Raw genomic sequence first — 25858 nt, 5'->3', positions numbered from 1 at the left:
TTGAGTTCTGTAGTTGAAGAAAAAAATTATTTCTGAGGGCTTAGGATTTAATAGTCTTGAGTGGGATCCAGTGAAAAAACTATAAAGTATTTTTCTGATGCAGTGTAAAATAGAGAATGAATGCCTGAAAAACCCCACGGCTCAAAATAGGTCTGACTTTTACCAAAGGATGCCATTTCAGGAAACCACCCTGCTCCTCATTTCCCAATCTTCCAACCTATTATGGATCTGATGTCTGCAAGTCTACCAGAAAACTATTCCTTGAGTTGGAAGACTTAAACTGCAAGCACCCCTGGGATGGGTAACGCAGTTAACACTGTAGTCTGAGTTTCTTCGTGAGTCTCTTATGTAGATCCACCAATGGGACGGTGAGAAAAGAGCAGGTGGTGGGCGGGGCCGCGGGGAGGGGAGGAGAACTTAGAGAAGGAAGGCGGCGGGTATCAGGGCTATGAGTGCTTTTAAGGAAGGTCTCCATAGAAGGTTCCCCCAGCAAAGTAGGGAGGGGCACTCCCCGAGAGGAGTCGAGGTGCCGGGGCCTGCTGCCTCGCCGACGCTGGGAGGAGCCCCGCGTCCCGCCGCGCTTGCCAAGGGTTGGCTGCGCTTGCGGCGGGAGTAGAGGCGCCTTGCGCACCAGGAAGTGACTGTTTCCCCGCCGCAGCAAACCAGGCCATCCGCTGGCCTTTTAGTTTGCCGCCTCGGGTTTGTAAGAGGATTTACTGGTTACGAAGGAAGGTAAGGTGGATAAATAGCCCGGAAAACCTGATTTAACCCTTGCGTTACAGAAAACTCCCTACTATGCCAAACTGTCCGCGGGGCGGGGAATGGAGGCGGCAGGCGGGGCTGGGGACGGGACCCGACGGTGACTGCGCAAGGTCGTGTCCAGCCTAGCGTGGGCCTGTGCCCTAACTCCTCCCACTCCCTTACTTTCCGTCCTTCCGGGGCCCTGCAGTCCGGCCAAATTTAGTGGTGTCCTTTCCTAGCGTCTCCTCTTTGTTAACCCTTCCTGCAGACACAGTGGGCAGAACTTGCCTAAAGAAGAAAGGAATGGAAGGGCTAGTGGAGTCTTGTTGGGGAGACAAGGACCTAACTGCCTGTGGACTGCAGTTGGGATACAGCAGAGAACCCATTTGCTCGTTTGGTTTAGCAAGGAATAGTGTTTGGGGCCGGTCCAACTGAAGGAAGGGTGAGCAGAGAGTGCAAGCAGGACCCTTGTCGGTGGGTGAACATTTTGCTCCAAAAGGGATCCTTGGCCCTGCGCGGTCAGACCTACCACATAGTCTCTTTGATTTAAACCTCTCTGAACACAGGTGAGTTAGCCTGCCTTCCTATCTGGGCTACTCTGGACTCCATGGCTCTTCCTGATCAATTCCTGAGGCAGGTATAGAACAGTCGAGCACAACCGCTCACACACCTTTTTTTTTCTTTTGCTAAGGAAAAAAACGCCCAAGCATTTATTGTTTTTATTTTTAATTTTTTTTTTGAGACGGAGTCTAGCTCTGTCGCCCAGGCTGGAGTGCAGTGGCGCGATCTCAGCTCACTGCAACCTCCGCCTCCCAGGTTCAAGTGATTCTCCTGCCTCAGCCTCCGGAGTTGCTGGGATTACGGCGCCCGCCACCACGCCCAGCTAATTTTTGTATTTTTAGTAGAGACTGGGTTTCACTGTGTTGGTCAGGCTGGTCTCGAACTCCTGACCTCGTGATCCACCGCCTCGGCCTCCCAAAGTGCTGGGATTACAAGCCTGAGCCACTGCACCTGGCCTGCAAGCGTTTATTTATTGTATTTTTTATTTTTTTGAGATGGAGTTTCACTCTTGTTGCCCAGGCTGGAGTGCAATGGTGGGATCTCGCCTCACTGCAACCTCTGCCTCCCAGGTTCAAGCAATTCTCCTGCCTCAGCCTCCCGAGTAGCTGGGATTACAGGCGTGCGCCACCACACCTGGCTAATTTTGTATTTTTAGTAGAGACAGGGTTTCTCCATGTTGGTCGGTCTGGTCTCGAACTCCTGAGCTCAGGTGATCCGTCCTCCTTGGCCTCCCAAAGTGCTGGGACTACAGGCGTGAGCCACCGCACCCGGCCCCAAGCATTTATTTAAAACAGGACAAGATATAAAAAGGAAATAGTATCTTCTGTGAACAAATGCCTCGCCTGACATTAAGAAACAAAGAAACAGAACTCACCTTGACTGGTATGAGTGTGCTGCCTTGAAAAAGAAATTTCACCACAGAAGTTACTAAATATGACAGGCTTTTACCTAGAATGATGGCTAGTTGGCACCTTGAAATAATAAGGTCCTGTTTTAGACCATACTTGATAATTTGGAAGAGACCTAGATGGACAAGGACCCTCCTGCTGGGGTATAGAGCAAATGAACTACAGTCATGGCGGAGTCACCAGTCAGAGGACCCACACATTCACAAAAAAGTCTAAATGTCGTTGGGGTGGGAATAACTGTCTTCAAATTCCTCAGCTCGCTTGTCCCTCCTCTGCAAATCCTCAAATGGGCCTGCAGTTTCCTTCCTCCTGACTTTCCTGCTGACTGGAGGGACAGGACCCCTCTCCTGGATCAGCTCTACTCCCTTCCCCTGTAGTCTGGGCTTCAAGGACCCTGGCCTCCTCAGACCCACCAAGTCATTCCTTATATCTCTTGCCTCTTCATTCATTTCCTTTGTCTGGCTTTTGCCATTCTCCATATCAAACACATACATTCTCTCATAGGCCACACACTTTTTTTTTTTTGAGAAGGAGTCTCTGTTGCTCAGGCTGGAGTGCAGTGGCATGATCTTGGTTCACTTGAACCTCTGCCTCCCGGGTTCAAGCAATTCTCCTGCCTCAGCCATCTGAGTAGCTCGGATTACAGGCATGTGCCACCACACTCGGCTAATTTTGTATATTTTTGGTGGAGACGAGGTTTCACCATGTTGGCCAGGCTGGTCTCAAACTCTTAATCTCAAGTGATCTGCCCATCTCGGCCTCCCAAAGTGCTGGGATTACAGGCGTGAGCCACCCTGGCTTTTTTTTTTTAGACAAGGTCTCCCTCCCAGGCTGGAATGCAGTGGCACAGTCATAGCTCACTGCAGCCTTAAACTGCTGGACTTAAGTGATCCTTCTGCCTCAGCCTCCTAAGTAGCTAGGACCACAGGTGTGTGCCACCACACCTGGCTAATTTTTAAATTTTTTTGTAGAGACCGGATCTCGCTGTGTTGCCCAGACTGATCTCAAACTCCTGGCCTTAAGCAATCCTCCTGCCTTGGTCTCCCAAAGTACTGGGAGTTATGGTTGTAAGCCACTGCGCCCGGCTGCCACACACTTTTGATTGTATTAACAGGTAGTCCAGCATAGGCCATAACCTCACTACACTCCAGCAGGCACTCATGTAGAGGGTCAGAAAACTTATGTGTGTATGTGTGTGTGGTGTTTTTTAAATTTCCCACATAACTGTACTCATCCTCACAGCACTTGCATGCATTATTACATCTTGTCAGTTTTGCAGGTTGGAGATGTTGAGGCATGAAGAAACCAAGTAATATGCTTTGAATCAGAGCCTAAGGAAGGGCAGTGACACATGCTGAGCACTGGCTGTCTTTTTTTTTTTTTTAAATTTATTTATTATTATTATACTTTAAGTTCTAGGGTACATGTGCATAACGTGCAGGTTTGTTACATATGTATACTTGTGCCATGTTGCTGTGCTGCACCCATCAACTCGTCATTTACATCAGGTATAACTCCCAATGCAATCCCTCACCCCTCCCCCCTCCCCATGATAGGCCCCGGTGTGTGATGTTCCCCTTCCCGAGACCAAGTGATCTCATTGTTCAGTTCCCACCTATGAGTGAGAACATGCGGTGTTTGGTTTTGTGTTCTTGTGATAGTTTGCTAAGAATGATGGTTTCCAGCTGCATCCATGTCCCTACAAAGGACACAAACTCATCCTTTTTTATGGCTGCATAGTATTCCATGGTGTATATGTGCCACATTTTCTTGATCCAGTCTGTCACTGATGGACATTTGGGTTGATTCCAAGTCTTTGCTATTGTGAATAGTGCCGCAATCAACATACGTGTGCATGTGTCTTTATAGCAGCATGATTTATAATCCTTTGGGTATATACCCAGTAATGGGATGGCTGGGTCATATGGTACATCTAGTTCTAGATCCTTGAGGAATCGCCATACTGTTTTCCATAATGGTTGAACTAGTTTACAATCCCACCAACAGTGTAAAAGTGTTCCTATTTCTCCACATCCTCTCCAGCATCTGTTGTTTCCTGACTTTTTAATGATCGCCATTCTAACTGGTGTGAGATGGTATCTCATTGTGGTTTTAATTTGCATTTCTCTGATGGCCAGTGATGATGAGCATTTTTTCATGTGTCTGTTGGCTGTATGAATGTCTTCTTTTGAGAAATGTCTGTTCATATCCTTTGCCCACTTTTTGATGGGGTTGTTTGTTTTTTTCTTGTAAATTTGTTTGAGTTCTTTGTAGGTTCTGGATATTAGCCCTTTGTCAGATGAGTAGATTGCAAAAATTTTCTCCCATTCTGTAGGTTGCCTGTTCACTCTGATGGTAGTTTCTTTTGCTGTGCAGAAGCTCTTTAGTTTAATTAGATCCCATTTGTCAATTTTAGCTTTTGCTGCCGTTGCTTTTGGTGTTTTAGACATGAAGTCTTTGCCCATGCCTATGTCCTGAATGGTACTACCTAGGTTTTCCTCTAGGATTTTTATGGTATTAGGTCTAACATTTAAGTCTCTAATCCATCTTGAATTAATTTTCGTATAAGGAGTAAGGAAAGGATCCAGTTTCAGCTTTCTACTTATGGCTAGCCAATTTTCCCAGCACCATTTATTAAATAGGGAATCCTTTCCCCATTTCTTGTTTCTCTCAGGTTTGTCAAAGATCAGATGGCTGTAGATGTGTGGTATTATTTCTGAGGACTCTGTTCTGTTCCATTGGTCTATATCTCTGTTTTGGTACCAGTCCCATGCTGTTTTGGTTACTGTAGCCTTGTAGTATAGTTTGAAGTCAGGTAGCGTGATGCCTCCAGCTTTGTTCTTTTGACTTAGAATTGTCTTGGAGATGCGGGCTCTTTTTTGGTTCCATAGGAACTTTAAAGCAGTTTTTTCCAATTCTGTGAAGAAACTCATTGGTAGCTTGATGGGGATGGCATTGAATCTATAAATAACCTTGGGCAGTATGGCCATTTTCACGATATTGATTCTTCCTATCCATGAGCATGGTATGTTCTTCCATTTGTTTGTGTCCTCTTTTATTTCACTGAGCAGTGGTTTGTAGTTCTCCTTGAAGAGGTCCTTTACATCCCTTGTAAGTTGGATTCCTAGGTATTTTATTCTCTTTGAAGCAATTGTGAATGGAAGTTCTTTCATGATTTGGCTCTCTGTTTGTCTATTATTGGTGTATAAGAATGCTTGTGATTTTTGCACATTAATTTTGTATCCTGAGACTTTGCTGAAGTTGCTTATCAGCTTAAGGAGATTTTGGGCTGAGACAATGGGGTTTTCTAAATATACAATCATGTAATCTGCAAAGAGGGACAATTTTACTTCTTCTTTTCCTAACTGAATACCTTGATTTCTTTCTCTTGCCTGATTGCCCTAGCCAGAACTTCCAACACTATGTTGAATAGGAGCGGTGAGAGAGGGCATCCCTGTCTTGGAGCACTGGCTGTCTTAAGCACAGTCCTGAACATGTCATATATATGAACGCTTTTAATTCTCACCAAAACCGTAAAGATAGGTGTTCTTAGTCCTATTTGTATAGACAGTGACACTGAGATTCATAGTGCTTAAGTAGTAATATCTTGCGTAAAACCGCGTAGCCAGTGAGAAGTAGAGCTGGGATTGGAACGTGGCTTCAGCTGAATGCGGTGGCTCATGCCTGTAATGCCAGCACTTTGGGAGGCCGAGGTAGATGGGTCACTTGAGGTCAGGAGTTTGAGACCAGGGTGGCCAACGTGATGAAACCCCGTCTCTACTAAAAATACAAAAATTAGCTGGGTGCAGTGGGAGGTGCCTATAATCCCAGCTGCTTGGGAGGCTGAGGCAGGAGAATGGCTTGACACAGGAAGTGGAGGTTGCAGTGAGCCAAGAATGTGCCACTGCACTCCAGTCGGGCGACAAAGTAAGACTCTTCCTTTTTTTTTTTTTTTTTTGAAAGAAAGAACATGGCTCCAAAGCCCGTGTTCTTAACTGTACTGTCTTGTTGCCTCTTGATGGGGGGGTGTTGAGTGGAGGGTGCTATCATTAACACGTGAACTCTGGGCCAGCTTAAATATATTCTGTAAAAAGTTTGAAATCCCCCCGAATATCACATGCTATGACAGTCACTTTCTTTAGTACTTTGTAATCATACAAAATGGTGTATAGGCTAAATATTGCAGCACCTATGTCATCATCCTCTAGGTTACTTACTGATCATGGAATGTTAATTTAGCAATAATTTGTGTGTGTGTGTGTGTGTATGCATGTATGTATAAATATAAAATTCTGAATTAGGCTATGACTTAACATTGGGATGAAATCCAAGGTAGAGCTTAAGGGCAAAATACAAATTTCACAGCAGGTTAATAGGATGTCAGGCTAAGTCCATTCAAGTGTCCTAAGTACTTAAAATAGGTGTTTATGGCTGGGCATGGTGGCTCACGCCTATAATTCCAGCACTTTGGGAGGCCGAGACAGGAGGATTGGTTGAGTCCAGGAGTTTGAGACCAGCCTGGAAAACATAACGAGACCCCATCTCATTTTTTTTTTTAAGATGGAGTCTCGCTCTGTCACCCAGTTTTGCTCTGTTGCAGTCTTGGCCCATTGCAATCTCTGCCTCCCAGGTTCAAGCAATTCTCTTGCCTCAGCCTCCTGAGTAGCTGGGATTACAGGTGCCTGCTACCACGCCTGGCTAGTTTTAGTATTTTTAGTAGAGATGGGGTTTCGCCATGTTGGCTAGTCTGGTCTCGAACTCCTGACCTCAGGTGATCCGCCTACCTTGGCCTCCCAAAGTGCTGGGATTACAGATGTGAGCCACCATGCCCGGCCAACCCCATCTCATTTTTAAAACAAACAAAAACCAGGTGCTTTCACAGCAATGCAGATATACCGTAGAGTCCTGTGTTGCAAAGGGAAGCCCCCTACTTGTGTTCTCAGTGTCACCCATGTTAACTCTTCCAGCTTTTGTCTCATAGTTACTCCCATTGTTCCTTCTCCCACTCCCCTCTTTCAGTGTTGCCACCTCTACTCAGTTAAATACTGTCTTTAAACACATCATGACAGTTACTATTAATGCTTACTGAAGAGATTTTGCCAGGTGTTGGACTCCGCTCAGAGTTTCACAAACATACCTATCTGATCTTCTGCTAAGTACTTTTTTTTTTTTCGCGAGACAGGGTCTTGCTTTGTCGCCCAGGCTGGAGCATGCATGATCGTGGCTGCCTGGGCACAAGTGGTCCTACCACCTCAGCCTCCCGAGTAGCTGGGACTACAGGCGCATGCCACCATGCCTGGCTAATATTTTAATTTTTGTAGAGATGGGGTCTCCCTGTGTTGTCCAGGCTGGTCTCAAACTCCTGGGCTCAAGTAGTCCTCTTGTCTTGGCCTCCCAAAGTGCTGGGATTATAGGCGTGAGCAACACTGTACCTGGCCTAAGTACTTTTTTTTTTTTTTTGAGATGGAGTTTCACTCTTGTTGCCCAGGCTGGAGTGCAGTGGCTTCATCTCGGCTCACCGCAACCTCTGCCTCCCGGGTTCAAGCGATTCTCCTGCCTCAGCCTCCTGAGTAGCTGGGATTACAGGCAGGCACCACCACATCTGGCTAATTTTGAATTTTTAGTAGAGACAGGGTTTCTCCATGTTGGTCAGGCTGGTCTCGAACTCCTGACCTCAGGTGATCCACCTGCCTTGGCCTCCCAAAGTGCTGGGATTATAGGTGTGAGCCACTGTGCCCAGCAGCCTAGGTACTTTTTATTAATTATCTTCTTGTAACTCCTACAACCACTATATAAGGTAGATACCATTGTCTCCATTTTACAAGTGAAAAAAAGGAATGTCAGAGAGAATGATTAACTTGGCAACCGCCACCTAGGTAGTGAGTGGTGGGGCCGGTGGACCACCCAGGACAGGTCTGGCTGGCTGACTCTAGGATCTGCACTCCTAAAATGTCAAAGCCTTCATTTGTGCCCACTGCCTGCCACTTCCCATTGCCTTCTTTCCCTTCTTTCTTTTGTCCCAGACATAATGGATGTGATACTGCCTTCCTCAGAGGTATCTGCCTTGGCCTCCAGGCCTCCAGGCTCTCTTGACTCTCATTCTGACACCAGCATCTCTTCTTGCTCTCCAAATATTACCTTTCTCCCAGATATAGTCATTGGCCTTTTGCTCTTGCCTTTACACAAAGCACTTTTTAAAAATTTTTTTATTTTGGTTTGTTTATTTATTTATTTATTTATTTATTTTTTTGAGACTGAGTCTCTCTATATTGCCTAGGCTGGACTGCAGTGGTATGATCTCAGCTCACTGCAACCTCCGCCTCCCGGGTTGAAGCGATTCTTGTGCCTCAGCCTCCCGAGTAGCTGGGACTACAGGTACACGCCACCATGCCCAGCTAAGTTTTGTATTTTTGGTGGAGACGGGATTTCACCATATTGGCCAGGCTGGCCTCGAACTCCTGACCTCGTGATCCACCTGCCTTGGCCTCCCAAAGTGTTGGGATTACAGGCATGAGCCACTGCACTCAGTCCTAATTTTTGTATTTTTAGTGGAGACGGAGTTTCACCATGTTGGCTAGGCTGGTCTGGAACTCCTGACCTTGTGATCTGCCCGTCCTGGCCTCCCAAAGTGTTGGGAATATAGGCATGAGCCACTGTGTTTGGCCTCAAAGCCCTTTTTCATCTTACAGCTTGTATTATAGACACTCAATGAAATCTGTAGCCTTGCCATCTCTCTCGATCTCTCTACTTGTCCTACTGCTTCTCTACTTACTTGTTAGACATTTCCATTTGGATATTTCCCTACCATTCTAAACACAATATGTCTCAAACGTGAATTTCCTTTTTTTTTTGGTTTTTGTTTTTGTTTTTGAGATGGAGTCTTGCTCTGTCACCCAGGCTGGAGTGCAGTGGCACGATCTTGGCTCACTGGAACCTCCGCCTCCTAGGTTCAAGCGACTCTCCTGCCTCAGCCTCCTGAGTAGCTGGGACAATAGGTGCCTGCTTCCATGCCCGGCTAATTATTGTATTTTTAGTAGAGACAGGGTTTCACCATATTGGCCAGGCTGGTCTCGAACTCCTGACTTTGTGATCTGCCCGTCTCGGCCTCCCAAAGTGTTGGGATTACAGGCGTGAGCTACTGCACCCGGCCGAACTTGCTTTTTATTAGCCTCCTTATTTCATCTTTAATTCTCTACACAAGGCCTCCATCATCTCACTATTACCTTCACGATAAAGTCGATGTTTTATTCAGGCATGAACATTCTTTCAAATCTCACTTTGACTTAACTTTTCAGCCTGTTGCCTCTATTCCTTAAAATGAACTACTATTTTAGTCAGACTGGTCTCCCTGCTGTCCTTCAAACATGTAATTCATCTCTCTGCCATCCTTTAAGACTCAGTTTCTGGCTGGACGTGGCAGCTCACACCTGCAATCCCAGCACTTTAGGAGGCCTAGGTGGGAGGATCACTTAAGCCCAGGAGTTTGAGGCCAGTCTGGGCAACATAGCAAGACCTTGTCTCTACTATGTTTGTTTGTTTGTTGTTTGTTTGTTATTTATTTGAGGCGGAGTTTCACTCTGACGCCCAGGCTGGAGTGCAGTGGCATGATTTTGGCTCACTGCAACCTCTGCCTCCTGGGTTCAAGTGATTCTCCTGCCTCAGCCTCCTGAGTACCTGGGACTACAGGCGTGCGCCACCATTCCCGGCTAATTTTTGTATTTTTAGTAGAGGCGGGGTTTTACTATGTTGGCCAGGCTGGTCTCGAACTCCTGAACTAGTGATCTGCCCGCCCTGGCCTCCCAAAGTGTCGGGATTACAGGAGTGAGCCACTGTGCCCGGCCTTATTTATTTATTTTTTTGAGACAGAGTTTCTGCTTTTGTTGCGCAGGCTGGAGTGCAATGGTGCAATCTTGGCTCACTGCATCCTCTGCCTCCCAGGTTCAGGCAGTTCTTCTGCCTCAGCCTCCCAAGTAGCTAGGATCACAGGCATGCACTACCACACCCAGCTAATTTTGTATTTTTAGTGGAGACAGGGTTTTGCCATGTTAGCCAGGCTCGTCTTGAACTTCTGACCTCAGGTGATCCACCTGCCTCGGCCGCCCTAACTGCTGGGATTACAGGCATGAGCCACTGCTCCTGGCTGTCTCTACTATAAATTAAAAGAATGGTGTGGTAGTGCACACCTGTAGTCTCAGCTACTTGCGTGGCTCAGGTGAAAGGATTGCTTGGGCCTAGAAAGTCAAGGCTGCAGTGAGCCATGATCATGCCACTGCACCCCAGCCTGGGCGACAGAATGAGACTGTCTTAACAAAAAAAAAAAAAAAAAAAAAAAAGACTCAGCACCATGCCTCCCTGCTCTGGGAAGCCTTTTCTGAGCACTCATCAGGAACCAAGCATACTGTGTTATTTCCTAATGTCTTTTCCTGTGTCAGCATTTAATCTCCTTAATTAGATTGTAACCTTTGTAACCCCTCTGGTGTCTAGTGTGGCATGATGTCTTGCACATAGTAAGCACTTACTAAATATTAGCTGCTTCATTGGCTGTTGGTTAGGAAGTTGGAATAGGGAAAGAGATTTGTCATGGAAATATATCCAGAGATTTGAACTCTTTCCTGGAGGACAGAGACTATATTTTCCCCATCTCTTTATTTTGGGAACCAAAACATACCTTGCATGCAGTAATTCAGTTCTGCTCAATAGGCTTGCTTTTACTGTCTGCTGTGTGCCAGCATTCTGCTAGGCGCTTGAGATCCATAAGGGTTTATAAATGGATGAATGGGTTTGGTAGTTGTGCTTCCATTTCCCAACCTCTGTATGTGTACCTTTCATGCAGGTGGATTTCAGTGTGTTCTTTGGATGGCAGGCCTTAAGAGAAGAGTCCCAATGCACAGCCTCAGATACTTCATCTCCATGGTGGGTCTCTTCTCCAAATCAGGACTGCTTCCCTGGTATGCCAGAAATCCACCAGGATGGTCACAGCTCTTTCTGGGCACAGTATGTAAGGGAAATTTCACCCATGTGATAGCCACGAAGTGTCAGAAAGGACAAAAAAGTCAGAAGAAACCAAGTCATCTTGGACCACTAGATGGTTCCTGGCAGGAAAGGTAAAGGCCAGGCTGATGTCCTCTCTCCTTAGCAAGTCTCAATCTGTGCATCTACTGAAATTCTGTATTCCTAATGTAACTAATGTAGCATTACAAGGATTTGTGGGGCAACCTGAGGTAGGATACCCAGGGCAAATTTGAGGACGTCTGAAGAATATTGGTGGAAATGCTTTGGGGTTGCAGAAACCATTCTCTTTGTCTTTGAGTGTGTTTTTATCAGAAAGAAGATACTAATCTGGGACCTTGTCTTTAATAAGTCCAGGACAGGTTTGCTGAAAACCAGGAACCCAGAATGATACTAGATGGATTAGAGATGAGTAGTCCCATTGCAGCCATATAAGCACAAATATACCTCATTTATGCAACAAATGTATTTTCTAAATCAAATTATATTTTAAAAGCATTAGGAAGATAAGCTATTTAAAGAAACCCAACAGAGAAGCCTTTTGTAATATGATTAATTACCTCCTGATAAATCTGGATTTTTCTTATATTAGGTTTGCTCCATCTGTTCTGCTTTGTTAAGTAGACAACATCAAAATGGGCTGTTCTCCCAGACTCCATCTCCCTAGAGGGCATGAGAGTTAGGTCTTCTGAAAGTACTTATGAATAGTAGGTGCTCAGTACATATTTATATAATTAAAGAATTGCCTGAATTATTTTATTCCAGGCTGGCTGATGTTGTTACACCACTCTGGAGGTTGAGCTATGAAGAACAGCTCAAGGTAGGTGACCAGCCTAAGTCTGGTACTTCCATTTCCCAACCTCTGTATGTGTAAGAATGGTGCCAGACTCGTAGGAGGCTTGACTGGGCAGTTATTTATTTATTTATTTTTAATTTTAAGTTTTTTTGAGATGGAGCCTCGCGCTGTCACCCAGGCTGGAGTTCAGTGGTGCAATCTCGGCTCACTACAACCTCCACCCCCCCGGGTTCAAGCAATTCTCCTGCCTTGGCCTTCTGAGTAGCTGAGATTACAAGCATGTGCCACTATGCCCAGCTAATTTCTGTATTTTTAGTAGAGATGGAGTTTCACCATGTTGGCCAGGCTGGTCTTGAATTCCTGACCTCAGGTGATCTGCCTGCCTCAGCCTCCCAAAGCGCTGGGATTACAGGCGTGAGCCACCGCGCCGGGCCTTGACTGGGCAGTTCTATGCAGAAGCCCAAGCAGCTCCTTAAACTCATTATGCTATTGACTCCAAAATTGGAACTTTAGGCCAATTATATCTTCCTCACTCTAGACCCATAGATCCAAATGTGTGTTTCCTCTCTTTCTTGCGTTTTTGTTATACTTATAGCTCTGTGTATGTGAGTAGTAGTGCTCTTGCTGTTTCACATGTAGCTGTGCTTTCCAACATGGTAGCCAGTAGCCATATGTGGCAATTTAAATTTGAATACAGTCAGTTCTACTGCTTAATTCTAAATAAGCTCTACTGCTTATTTAGAAAAGAGAAATTTATTCTAACTAATTGACATATTAGGGAAAATTTGAGAATAATGCAAATTTCGTGTTTACTTAGAAGTAATTTTGTCCATAAGAAACGCTAGATGAAAGGAGACCATACTCAGCTGAACCGAGCTATTTAAGAACATATAAAATGAATGCATGCACATACCTCAAACATCTACCGGCTCCCTCAGTTCCCCCAGTGTGTTTGTTATAAGCCATACCCATCCACATCCGGTGTTAGAACTTTCCATCTGACTCACATAGCCCTCTTTTTATGACTTCGTGATAACTCCAAGTTGCAATTCTTTTTTTTTCTTTTTTCTTTTTGAGGTAGAGTCTGGCTCTGTTGCCCAGGCTGGAGTACAGTGGCGTGATCTCAGCTCACTGCAACCTCTGCCTCCCGGGTTCAAGTGATTCTCCTGCCTCAGCCTCCCCAGTAGCTGGGACTACAGGCACATGCCACCATGCCAGGCTAATTTTTATATTTTTAGTAGAGACAAGGTTTCACCATGTTGGTCAGGATGGTCTTGAACTCCCGACCTCAGGTGATCTGTCTGCCTCGGCCTCCCCAAGTGCTGGGATTACAGTCGTAAGTCACTGTGCCTGGGCCAAGCTGCAGTTCTTCTGATACCCACTTCCATAAGCAAACTTGGTCATTGTCAGGGTAAAGTGTTATCCTTATTGTAGTATTCATGTTTCTTTCTTTTCTTTTTTTTTTTTTGAGATAGTGTCTCACTCTGTGTGTGATTACAGCTCACTGCAACCTCTGCCTCCAGGGCTCAAGGGATCCTCTCACCTCAGCCTCCCTAGTAGCTGGGACTATAGGCGTGTACCACCATACCTGGTTAATTTTTTGTATTTTTTGTAGAGACAGGGTTTTGCCATGTTGCACAGGCTGGTCTCGAACTCCCGGATGCAAGCGATCCACCTGCTTCAGACTCCCAAAATGTTGGGATTATAGGCATGAGCCACGGTGCCTAGGTTACTATTCATATTTCTTTTTTTTTTTTTTTCTTTTTTTTTGAGACGGAGTCTCGCTCTGTCGTCCAGGCTGGAGTGCAGTGGCCAGATCTCAGCTTATTGCAAGCTCCGCCTCCCGGGTTTACGCCATTCTCCTGCCTCAGCCTCCCGAGTAGCCGAGTAGCCGGGACTACAGGCGCCCGCCACCGCGCCTGACTAGTTTTTTGTATTTTTTAGTAGAGACGGGGTTTCACCATGTTAGCCAGGATGGTCTCGATCTCCTGACCTCGTGATCCGCCCGTCTCGGCCTCCCAAAGTGCAGGGATTACAGGCTTGAGCCACCGCGCCCGGCCGACTATTCATATTTCTTAACCACTTGCCATGTACAAAACAGTGTTGCTGTTTTTATTAGGTTCTTAATCTTTTCTGTGGGTGTTACTGATAAAGTTTTGGAATGTTGTATGCCTAATCCTGTTTTTCCCATGAGCCTTGAGATCTTTTTGTGCGTGATTTTGCATAGTGTGGTATAGGAACACTTATGTCATATTATAGCAGGGCTGACTCTTAAGTTAATTAAAATTAAGATTAAAAATTTAGGTCCAGGTACAGTGGCTCGCGCCTGTAATCCCAGCACTTTGGAAGGCTGAGGCGGACAGATCACCAGGTCAGGAGATCTGAGACCATCCTGGTTAACATGGTGAAACCCGTCTCTACTAAAAATACAAGAAAAATTAGCCAGGCGTGGTGGCACACTCCTGTAATCCCAGCTACTCAGGGGGCTGAGGCAGGAGAATCACTTGAACCCGGGAGGCAGAGGTTGCAGGTAAGCGGAGATCACACCACTGCACTCCAGCCTGGGCGACAGAGTGAGACTCCATCTCACAGTAAAAAAAAGAAAAAAAGAAAAAAAAATTTAGGCTGGGCATGGTGGCTCACCCCTGTAATCCTAGCACTTTGGGGGCTGAGGCAGGCAGATCACTTAAGCCCAGGAGTTTGAGACCAGCCTGGGCAACATAACGAAACCCCATCTCTACTAAAAATACAAAAAATTAGTCAGGTATGGTGGCATGTGCCTGTAGTCTCAGCTACTTGGGAGGCTGAAGTGGGAGGATCACCTGAGCTTGGGAAATCAAGGCTGCAGTGAGCCAAGATCTCATTACTGCACTCCAGATTGGGTGATGGGAGTGAGACCCTCTCTTTAAAAAAAAAATTAAAAAAAAATTTAGTTCTTCATTGCTACTGACCACATTTCAAGTGTTCAATAACCACATATGGCTAGTGGCTACTGTATATGTAGAACACAGTGCAAACAGAACATTTCCACTGTGGAAAGCTCTACTGGACAGAACTGACATATACCTTGAGTGTTCAGTCTGAAAGGGCAGATAAATTGATGAGCTTACACAAGAGCTCATTCTTGACCTTTCCTCATTATCTTTTTAGGTCTGTTTTTGTTCCTTCATTCTGGATTCCTCATCTGTTGAGACCATGAGTCAAGAATCTGTGGAACACTCTTCTTTTGTACTGTTTGTTTTCCATTCTTTGCGGTGAAGCCACAGAAGTATTTCATTTCTTTTTTTTTTTTTTTTTTTTTTTTTTGAGACGGAGTTTCGCTCTTGTTGGCCAGGCTGGAGCAGTGCAATGGTGCGATCTCGGCTCACCACAACCTCCGCCTCCTGGGTTCAAGCGAATCTCCTGCCTCAGCCTCCCGAGTAGCTGGGATTACAGGCATGTGCCACCATGCCCCTCTAATTTTTGTATTTTTAGTAGAGACGGGGTTTCTCTATGTTGGTCAGGCTGGTCTCGAACTCCTAACCTCAGGTGATCTGCCCGCCTCAGCCATCCAAAGTGCTGGGATTACAGGCGTGAGCCACCATGCCCAGCCAGTATTTCGTTTCATTGCTTATATTCTTTTGCAGGTGAAATTTGAAGCTCAGAAGAAAATTTTACAAAGACTAGAGTCTTACATCCAAATGCTCAATGGAGTCAATGTGACAACGGCTGTACCCAAATCTGAGAGCCTCCCTTGTCTTCTCCATCCTATTATACCCTCTGTAAGCCCCCACCTCCCTATTCCTTATCTGTTAAATCCCCTTAATGCTAATAACATCAGCTAATATTTACTGGGTACTTGCTGGGGACCAGGCCCTATGCTAAATGATTATCATGTATCACTGTCACATTTTACTGTTTATAATAACCTGGAGGGATAGATACTACCATTTTATAGATGAAGACCTTGAGGCCCAGAGAGATTGAGTAATTTTCCCAGGACACACATCTAGAAAGGGCCAGAGCTGAGATTCACACTCAGGTCTATCTGATAGAGAGCCCATTGTATCAACCACTCCACTATTACCTCCCTAGAAAGGTTCCAAACTTTGGAAACCTTTCTCCCTGCCACCCCCACACAATTTGCCCATGTAACATTGGAAACCTTTCTAATGTGGCCTCAGAGGAGTGGAATTTCATTTATGGTAGGGGTCAGCAGACTACAGCTCTTAGGCCAATTTTGTCTTGCTGCCTGATTTTGTAAATAAAGTTTTATTGGAACACAGCCAAGCTCACTTGTTTATGTATTGTCTATGGCTGTTTTTGCACTGTGATGGCAGAGTTGAGTAGTTGCAACAGGGACCATATGGCCTGCAAAGCCTAGATTATTTACTCTTTGGCTCTTGTCATAAGTAGTTTGTTGACTCCTGCTTTTTGGCAAGATTGAAACTCCCCTTCTTGACTGTCTTGATCTTCTTAGCCACAGACTTTCACATATGCCATACCTTCCAAGCAAACTTTGTTTGTCCTCATCCAGAGAACATTCCTGCTTTCCCTTTATTGTTATCCTCCTTGGTTTCATTTGACCTCTTGTCACCCTCCTCTCCAGCCTGTCATCAATGGTTACCGAAATAAGTCCACCTTCTCTGTGAACCGAGGTCCAGATGGCAATCCAAAGACTGTGGGGTACTACCTGGGAACTTGGAAAGGTCAGTTGAAGGTTGTACAAACCAAAGACTGAAGAGGAATGAAAGGGCGCAGAGAAGTGTCAGTAGAAGTGGAAAATACGGTGGCCTTAAAGAAGAAGATTAAATTGGAAGTCTTTGATGCAGAACGTGATCATGAGGTTGATTGTGGATACTTCTGATGGGTAGTCATCGTAACACAGTGATAGAAAACGCAACCCTCGCCCTTTCTTCCTCTAAAAGCCATATGCCTGATACCTAGTAAACACTTAGTAAATGCTGGCATTGTTGCTGCTGCTGTCTCATCATCATTGTTGTCATCATCATTTTATGCTGCTTTCTGCAGTGAGAGCAATCTCTTTGTTAGAGTTGTCTTCCTATTTCACGTCCCCATATCTCTGAAAATTATTTCTGTGGTAAATCTACCTTAAAAGAATTGGTAGGGGAGCTGTGTGTCGGTGAGGGGAATCACAGTGGCATATTTCCGATACTTAATTTCAGTTATCCATTCCCAGATTCCATTCCTGAGCTTTCTTTTCTTTTCTTTTCTTTTCTTTTCTTTTTTTTTCTTTTTTTCTTTTTTTTTTGAGATGGAGTCTCGCACCATCACCCAGGCTGGAGTGCAGTGGCATGGTCTCGGCTCACTGCAACCTCCACCTCCCAGGTTCAAGTGATTCTCCTGTCTCAGCCTCCAAGTGGCTGGGATTACAGGCAAGCACCACCACACCCAGCTAATTTTTACATTTTTAGTAGAGACGGTTTAGTTTCGCTATGTTGGCCAGGCTGGTCTCGAACTCCTGACCTCAGGTGATCCACCTGCCTCACCCTCCCCAAGTGCTGGGATTACAGGCATGAGCCACTGTGCTTGGCCCGTTCCCAAGCTTTCTGTTTGCCCATTTTCAATAAATCCACTTGAAATACCATCATTTGATGTTAGTCACACTGTTTAATATCCATATGTCTTAAACTGCTGTTCGTTAGGGCATGGACTTGACTTTTTTCCATCCTGTGTGCTGAATTACATGACTATGTGATGTCGGTGTTCTATTATTCAGTAATAGAAAAATGAAACCCATTACATTTTATTTCCCTCTTAAAATCTGAACAGAAAACAGACGTTGTCATATAGCGCATGTGTGGCGTGAGAGAAAATATTGAGGATTAGCTTCATAAAGAATTAGCTGCTTAATGGCTAGACCAGGAAATAATTAGGTTTTCTCTGAAAAGTGGCAATGAGATTGTATTTGCTTTTTCATATCTACATATGCCACTTTGACGATGGAAATTTGAGTTGCCAGGCATTTTCTTTTAAATAATCTTTGAGAATAAAACCATGTAAATTCTTTTTCTTTCCATAGATGGGAACATTGTCTGCGTGCGGTCTAATAATCTGAAAAACATCCCTAAGAAACACAGTCAAGTGGCACAGGTAAAATGGAACAAGAGCTGGTTGAGGATGACCTGGGGCGTTGTGGTCTACAACAGCAACATCCTTGACATTTTGATAATAGAGCCAATTCTAGTGCTAGAGGGAAGGAGGGGCTCTGTACTGAAAGCATACCTTGTAACTGTGGAGAGAACATTGCTAGGTTTTCATTTCAGGGAGAGTGGAGAGGGGAAGAGAGAACTGTGTCCATTATTGTAAATGTCAGGCATCCAAGGACATTTTCATAGTAGGGACGTATTAGGAAGAAGTGCTGATGAGGGCACTATAGCAAGTGTCAGGTGTCTGAAGTATTTGGAAGGCTAGTGTTTTCAGCAGAACAGAATTGAGGAATATGAGGTGAAGTGGTGATAAGCTAGTACATCATGAGCTTGGCCTCTGAGACATTTCTTTACTTCTTTCTTTCGTTTTTTCATTCTTTCATTCGTTCTTTTGTTCGTTCTTTTGTTTGTTCTTTCTTTCGTTCTTAGATGTAGATGAGGTCTTGCCATGTTGTGCAGGCTGGTCTCGAACTCCTGGCCTCAAGCAATTCTGCCACCTTCTGTATCCCAGAGTGTACTGGGATTATAGGCATGAGCTACCGTGCCTGACCTCTGAGACACTTTTTTTTTTTTTTTTTTTTGAGACAGTCTCATTCTGTCGCCCAGGCTGGAGTGCAGAGGCATGATCTCGGCTCACTGCAACCTCTACCTCCCGGGTTCAAGCAATTCTCATGCCTCAGCCTCCCAAGTAGCTGGGACTACAGGCCCATGCCACCACACCCAGCTAATTTTTGTATTTTTAGTAGAGATGGGTTTTTACCATGTTGGCCAGTCTGGTCTTGAACTCCTGACCTCAAGTAATCCACCCGCCTCGGCCTCCCAAAGTGCTGGGATTACAGGTGTGAGCCACCGTGCCTGGCTTTTTTCTAGTTCTTTATGTCAAATTACTGTGTCCCTTGAAATAATTCCACTCTTTGTAGTTAAGCCACTAACTGGATACTTGATACACAGGTTCTTTTTTTTCCATTTTGCTTTCAAATTTTACAGATCTTTTTACATTTAAATTTTGTTTTATACTTTAAAAAAATATTTACATGGTTCCAAACTCAAGTCTACAAAATAAAGGTATATTCAGAGAGGTCTAGCTTTCATCTCTGACCCCTCTACCCAGTTCCCTCCCTCCCATGGGTAACAATTTTTTTTTTATTTTTGCTGATTTCAGAAAATGTAGGCCGGGCATGATGGCTCATGCCTGTAATCCCAGCATTTTGGGAGGTTAAGGCAGGTGAATCACTTGAGGTCAGGAGTTTGAGACCAGCCTGGCCAACATGGCTAAACCCCATCTCTACTAAAAGTACAAAAATTAGCCGAGCATAGTGACGCACGCCTATAGTCCTAGCTACTCAGGAGGCTGAGGTATGAGAATCGCTTGAACCTGGGAGGCAGAGATTGCAGTGAGCCAAGATGGCACCACTGCACTCCAGCCTGGGTGACAGAGCGAGACCATGTCTCAAAAAAAGAAAGAAAGAAAGAAAGAAAAAGAAATGTAGGCCAGACACGGTGGCTCACGCCTTTAATCTCAGCACTTTGGGAGACTGAGGCGGGCAGATCACCTGAGGTCGGGAGTTCGAGACCAACCTGACCAACATGGAGAAATCCTGTCTGTACTAAAAATACAAAATTAGCCGGACGTGGTGGCGCATGCCTGTAATCCCAGCTACTTGGGAGCTTGAGGCAGGAGAATTGCTTGAACCCGGGAGGCAGAGGTTGTGGTGAGCCAAGATCATGCCATTGTACTCCAGCCTGGGCAACAAGAGTGAAACTGTCTCAAAAAAAAAAAAAAAAAAGAAAAAAGAAAGAAAATGTTAATAGATATTTGTATCTTCCCCCTTTCATAGTTAAAAGGCAGCTTACTATAGACATTGTTCTATATCTTGATTTTTTTTCACAGAATAATATACTTGACTTTTTTATAGTTGCGTAGTCCATTTTATATCTTTTTGTTTTTATTGGCATGAATAATTACCTCATTTTTCCATTTGCTTTGTTTTATTTCTTCTCTTTCTTTCTTTCTTTTCTTTCTTTCTTTCTTTCTTTTTTCTTTTCTTTTCTTTTCTTTTCTTTTCTTTTCTTTTCTTTTCTTTTCTTTTCTTTCTTTTCTTTCTTTTCTTTCTTTTCTTTCTTTCTTTCTTGTATACGAAGTCTTGCTCTGTTTCCCCGGCTGTGGTGCAGTAGTGCAGTAGCAAGATCTTGGAGCACTGCAGCCTCCACCTCCCAGTTTCCAGTTCCAGTGATTCTCCTGCCTCAGCCTCCTGGGTAGCTGGGATTACAGGCATATGCCACCATGCCCGGCCCATTTTTGTATTTTTAGTAGAGACGAGGTTTCACCATGTTAGCCAGGCTGGTCTCGAACTTCTGACCTCAGGTGATCCACCCACCTTGCCCTCCCAAAGTGCTGGGATTACAGGTATGAGCCACCGCACCCAGCCTGCTTCATTTTCTATAAGCCGATTGCTAATTTCTTTCTTTTTTTTTTTGAGATGGAGTTTTGCTCTTGTTGCCCAGGCTGGATTACAGTGGCGTGGCCTTGGCTCACTGCAATCTCTGCCTCCTGGGTTCAAGTAATTCTCCTGCCTCAGCCTCCCAAGTAGCTGGGATTATAGGGGCCCACCACCACTCCCAGCTAATTTTTGTAATTTTAGTAGAGATGGGGTTTCACCATGTTGGCCAGGCTGGTCTTGAACTACTGACCTCAGATGATTCATCCACCTCGTCCTCCCAAAGTGTTGGGATTACAGGTGTGAGCCACCGTGCCTGGCCTCCAATTTCTTTCCAAATGCTTTATAAGATCTGTCAGATACTCATCAATATTTTCCATATGCTCAAAAGCTTCAGTTGAAGTTTTTCCCTGAAGACCTTTTTCCTGAAGTCTGCCATCCTAGGCTCAACCTGTCTTCTGCATGGCTGTTATCCTGGGGCTTCTTTTGCTAGTCTCTAGTCTTTTTTTTTCTTTTTTTCAAGACGGAGTTTCAGTCTTTTTGCCCAAGCTGGAGTGTAATGGTGCAATCTTGGCTCACTGCAACCTCCACCTCCCGGGTTCAAGCGATTCTTCTGCCTCAGCCTCTTGAGTAGCTGGGATTACAGGCACCAGCCACGACGCCCAGCTAATTTTTTTTCACAAAAAGAATTTTATTTTATTTATTTATTTATTTTTTTGAGATGGAGTCTCGCTCTGTTGCCCAGGCTGGAGTGCAGTGGTGCAATCTCAGCTCACTACTACCTCTACCTCCCGGGCTCAAGCAATTCTCCTGCCTCAGCCTCCTGAGTAGCTGGAATTACAGGCATGTGCCACCACGCCCAGCTGATTTTTTGTATTTTTGGTAGAGGGGTTTCACCGTGTTAGCCAGGATGGTCTCGATCTCCCGACCTCGTGATCCACCCACCTTGGCCTCCCAAAATGCTGGGATTACAGGTGTGAACCACTGCGCCCAGCCCCTCTCCCTGATTTTTTTTTTTTTTTTTGAGAGGGGTCTCACTCTGTTGCCCAGGCTGGAGTGCAATGATGTGATCTCAGCTCACTGCAACCTCTGCCTCCTGTGTTCAAGTGATTCTCCTGCCTCAGCCTCCCGAGTAGCTCAGATTACAGGCGCCTGCCACCACACCTGGCTAATTTTTGTATTTTTAGTAGAGATGGGGTTTCACCAGGTTGGCATGACTGGTCTCAAACTCCTAACCTCAAACGATCTACCTGCCTTGGCCTCCCAAAGTGCTGGGATTATAGGTGCCCCCAGCCCCCTCTCCTTCATTTTCTATGTGCTCGCTATTCTTCCTATTAGATTTGGGGAACTTATGGATTGCTTCTGTCATCTTCTGCTCATTTCTCTCTCCTGTTTTTCATCTCTTTGCCTTTTTGTTCTTTTTGTAAAATTTTATTGACCTACGTACCAACAGCTTTATTGAATTTGTCTCTATCATTGTGTCTTTAATTTTCAAAAGGTTTTTCTTGTTCTCTAATTGCTCCTTTCGTATAGCATTCTGTTCTTTTTTAGTAATGTAACATTAACGTATCTTTCTATTTGCTTTTTTTTTTTTTTTTTCTGTGACAGTTTTGCTCCTGTTGCCCAGGCAATGGGCAATGGCGCGATCTTGGCTCACTGCAACTTCCGCCTCCTGAGTTCAAGCAATTCTCCTGCCTCAGCCTCCCAAGTAGCTGAGATTACAGGCATGTGCCACCACACCCGGCTAATTTTTGTGTTTTTAATAGAGATGGGGTTTTGCCATGTTGGCCAGGCTGGTCTTGAACTGCTGACCTCAGGTTATCTGCCCACCTTGGCCTCCCAAAGTGCTAGCATTATAGGCGTAAGCCACCGTGCCTGGCCTCTGTTTGCATTTTTTTCCTGTTAGAAGTGTCTGTTCTCTCCTGGATTTTTTTCCTGTGTATTTGCTTTGGGCATTGTCTTTTATAATGGAGGTGTTAACCAAATAGCTGGTAATACTTGGCTGGCTGTTCATATTTAAGAGTGAGGCCTTAGGACCAGTGTGGTGGCTCATGCCTGTGATCCTAGCAGTTTGGGAGTGTGAGGTGGGTGGATCACTTGAGTTTAAGAGTTCAAGACCAGCCTGGGCAACGTGGCAAAACTCTGTCTTTACTAAAAATACAAAAAAATTAGATGGGGGTGGTGGCACTCACCTGTAGTCCCAGCTCCTTGCAGGGCTGAGACAGGGGGATTGCTTGAACCCAGCAGGTTGAGGCTGCAGTGAGCTGAGATGGTGCCACTGCACTCCAAACTGGGCGATAGAGCAAGACCCTGTGTCAAAAAAAAAAAAAGAAAATAGTGAGGCTTTGACCAGTTAATAGTTCATCTTGAGTGGGTTTACTGATTCTTGGATTTACTGCTGGTAATTGTGGACAAGTCTTCCATGTCTCTGTCTCTTGAGTTATTTTCTCTGGGGTTATTCAGTCCCTACAAAGAATTATATTCAAATCTGCCTGGCTACTGGCCTTCTGGAATAAGGTATAGAAAGGGGCCCAGATCTCACACCATTAAGAATGCAGATTTATGCTGGGCACTGTGGCTCACACCTATAATCTCAGCACTTTGGTGGGCTGAGGCGGGCAGATCACAAGGTCAGGAGTTTGAGACTAGCCTGACCAACATGGTGAAACCCTATCTCTACTAAAACCACAAAAATTAGCCAGGCGCAGAGGCAGGTGCCTGTAGTCCCAGATTCTCAGGAGGCTGAGGCAGGAGAATCGCTTGAACCCGGGCGGTGGAGGTTGCAGTGAGCCGAGTTCACGCCACTGCACTCCAGCCTGGGCAACAGAGCGAGACTCCATCTCAAAAAAAAAAAAAAAAAAATGCAGATTTATATAGACTTTTCCTGCTTCCATCTCTACCACCGTCAGTGTGCCTGGTATCTCCAAGTTCTGAACTTTGATGGGTTCAGTTTCTCCTGAGAAAAACATCTTCAGTCTCCTGGTAGAGGAAGATGGAAGTTTTTGATAGGATGAAGACATTTGCCAGTTTTTGTTTGTTTGAGACAGAGTCTCAATCTGTCGCCCAGGCTGGATGGAGTGTAGTGGTGTGATCTTGGCTTACCGCAACCTCCACTTCCTGGGTTCAAGTGGTTCTCGTGCCTCAGCCTCCCAAGTAGCTGGGACTATAGGCACGTGCCACTATGCCCAGCTAACTTTTGTATTTTTAGTAGGGACGGGGTTTCACCATCCCTAGTTGGCCAGGCTGGTCTCAAACTCCTGACCTCAAATGATCCACCAGCCTCAGCCTCCCGGAGTGATGGGATTACTGGTGTGAGCCACTGCATCTGGCCAACATTTCCCAGTTTTGTGTCCAGACTTTTTAGCCAAACCCTGAGTTTAGTCATGCATCTTACCCCATCTCAGCTTCCTGCAGTATTTTGCACCTTTAAGTGTGAGCCTTACCAGGATTGTGTAGAGCAGATAAGCCTTTTGACTTACCAGATCCACCTCTGTGGTCACTCCAGATATAGCTTCCTTCACCTTGCTAAGTCACTTGTCACTTCACTCTGCTGTCCATCTTCTGAGATTTTACTGAGTTTGCTTTTCTGTTGTCTTCTCTCCCATTATCTTTGTTCTTTCATTTATTTATTCAACAAGTAGTTTTGCACCCCTATAAGTGCAAGGCACTATTCTAGATGCTTAGGATACAGTAATGAAGAAAATAAGTTCCCCTCCCTTGTGTAATTTAAATTTTAGTTGTGGGGGAGACAGATTTTTTTAAAAAACAGTAAGTAAATCGTATGATATGTTGAAAGTTGATAAGTGCCATGCGAAAAAATAGAGTAAGGAGGATAAGAAGTTTTGGGGGCTGGAGGAAGTATGGGTTATAATTTTATTTATTTATTTATTTATTAGAAAGAATCTTGCCCTGTCGGCAGGCTGGAGTGCAGTGGCATGATCTCAGCTCACTGCAACCTCCGCCTCCCAGGTTCAAGTGGTTCTCCTGCCACAGCTTCCCGAGTAGCTGGGACTACAGGCGCGTGCCACCATACCCAGCTAATTTTTGTATTTTTCGTAGATATGAGGTTTCATCATGTTAGCCAGGATGGTCTCGATCTCTTTCTTAACCTTGTGATCTGCCTGCCTCGGCCTCCCAGAGTGCTGGGATTACAGGCGTGAGCCACTGCACCTGGCCCTTATTTGTTTATTTATTTTCAGATGGAGTCTCGCTCTGTTGCTCAGGCTGAAGTGCAGTGGCATAATCTTGGCTCACTGCAACCTCTGCCTCCCGGGTTCAAGTGATCCTCCTGCCTCAGCCTCCCAAATAACTGAGATTACAGGTGCGTGTCACCACATCTGCTAATTTTTTTTTTTTTTTTGAAATGGGGTCTCACTCTGTCACCTAGGCTGGAATGCAGTGGCATGATCTTGGCTCACTACAACCTCTGCCTCCCGAGTTTAAACAATTCTCCTGCCTCAGCCTCCAGAGTAGCTGGGACTACAGGTGTGTGCCACCGCACCTGGCTAATTTTTTTGTATTTTTAGTAGAGACGGGGTTTCACTATGTTAGCCGGGATGGTCTCGATCTCCTGACCTTGTGAACTGCCTGCCTCGGCCTCCCAAAGGGCTGGGATTACAGGTGTGACCAGCTAATTTTTTATATTTCTGATAGAGACGGGGGTTTCATTATGTTGGCCAGGTTGGTCTCGAGCTGCTGACCTCACGTGATCCACCCACCTCTGTCTCCCCAAGTGTTGGGTTTACAGGCATGAGCCACCACACCCGACCTGGATTGTAATTTTAAATAGGGTCAAGGTAGGCCCCATTGAGAAAATGATATCTGAATAAAGCAATGATTCTCAACCGAGGGCAGTTTTGTCCTGCAGGAAACATTTGGCAGTGATGTCTGGAGACATATTTGGTTGTCATCACTGGGGCATGGCTGGGCGGTGGTGTTTGCATCTACTGGGTAGGGGCTAGCAATGCTGTTGAACATCCTACAATGGCTGGACACAGTGGCACGCACATGTAGTTCCAGCTACTCACAAGGCTGAGGTGGTAGAGGATTGCTTGAGCCCAGGAATTTGAGGATGTAGTACACTATGATTGTACCTGTGAATAGCTACCGTACTCCAGCCTAGGCAACATAGCAAGACCTCTGTCTCTAAAAAATGAAAGATCCTACAGTGTATGGATCAGCCCCCTACAATAAAGCATTTTCTTTTCTTTTCTTTTCTTTTCTTTTCTTTTTTTTTTTTTTTTTTTTTGAGACGGA

At 45.1% G+C, this 25858-nt stretch overlaps 1 protein-coding gene across 2 annotated transcripts in view; it reads left to right on the top strand.

The window, feature by feature from the left end:
- Nucleotides 1–400: 400 nt before the first annotated feature.
- TRMT2B (tRNA methyltransferase 2 homolog B) overlaps nucleotides 401–25858 on the top strand; it is a 40484-nt gene continuing 15026 nt past the window's right edge. Inside the window, exons 1-7 of one of the 2 annotated variants that reach the window (XM_025373350.1) lie at nucleotides 401–699; nucleotides 783–872; nucleotides 11044–11314; nucleotides 11985–12039; nucleotides 15642–15776; nucleotides 16604–16703; nucleotides 18038–18108. In XM_025373350.1, coding sequence (XP_025229135.1) covers nucleotides 11067–11314; nucleotides 11985–12039; nucleotides 15642–15776; nucleotides 16604–16703; nucleotides 18038–18108 — 609 coding nt within the window. In that variant the 5' untranslated portion in view covers nucleotides 401–699; nucleotides 783–872; nucleotides 11044–11066. Of the gene's footprint in view, nucleotides 733–782; nucleotides 873–11043; nucleotides 11315–11984; nucleotides 12040–15641; nucleotides 15777–16603; nucleotides 16704–18037; nucleotides 18109–25858 lie in introns of both variants that reach the window. The other variant, XM_025373349.1, reaches the window with a different exon arrangement.

The sequence above is a fragment of the Theropithecus gelada genome, chromosome X (assembly GCF_003255815.1).
Source record: "Theropithecus gelada isolate Dixy chromosome X, Tgel_1.0, whole genome shotgun sequence".
Taxonomy (NCBI): domain Eukaryota; kingdom Metazoa; phylum Chordata; class Mammalia; order Primates; family Cercopithecidae; genus Theropithecus; species Theropithecus gelada.
The sequence above is the reverse complement of the archived record's forward strand: the minus strand, read 5'-3'. Positions and strand labels throughout refer to the sequence as shown.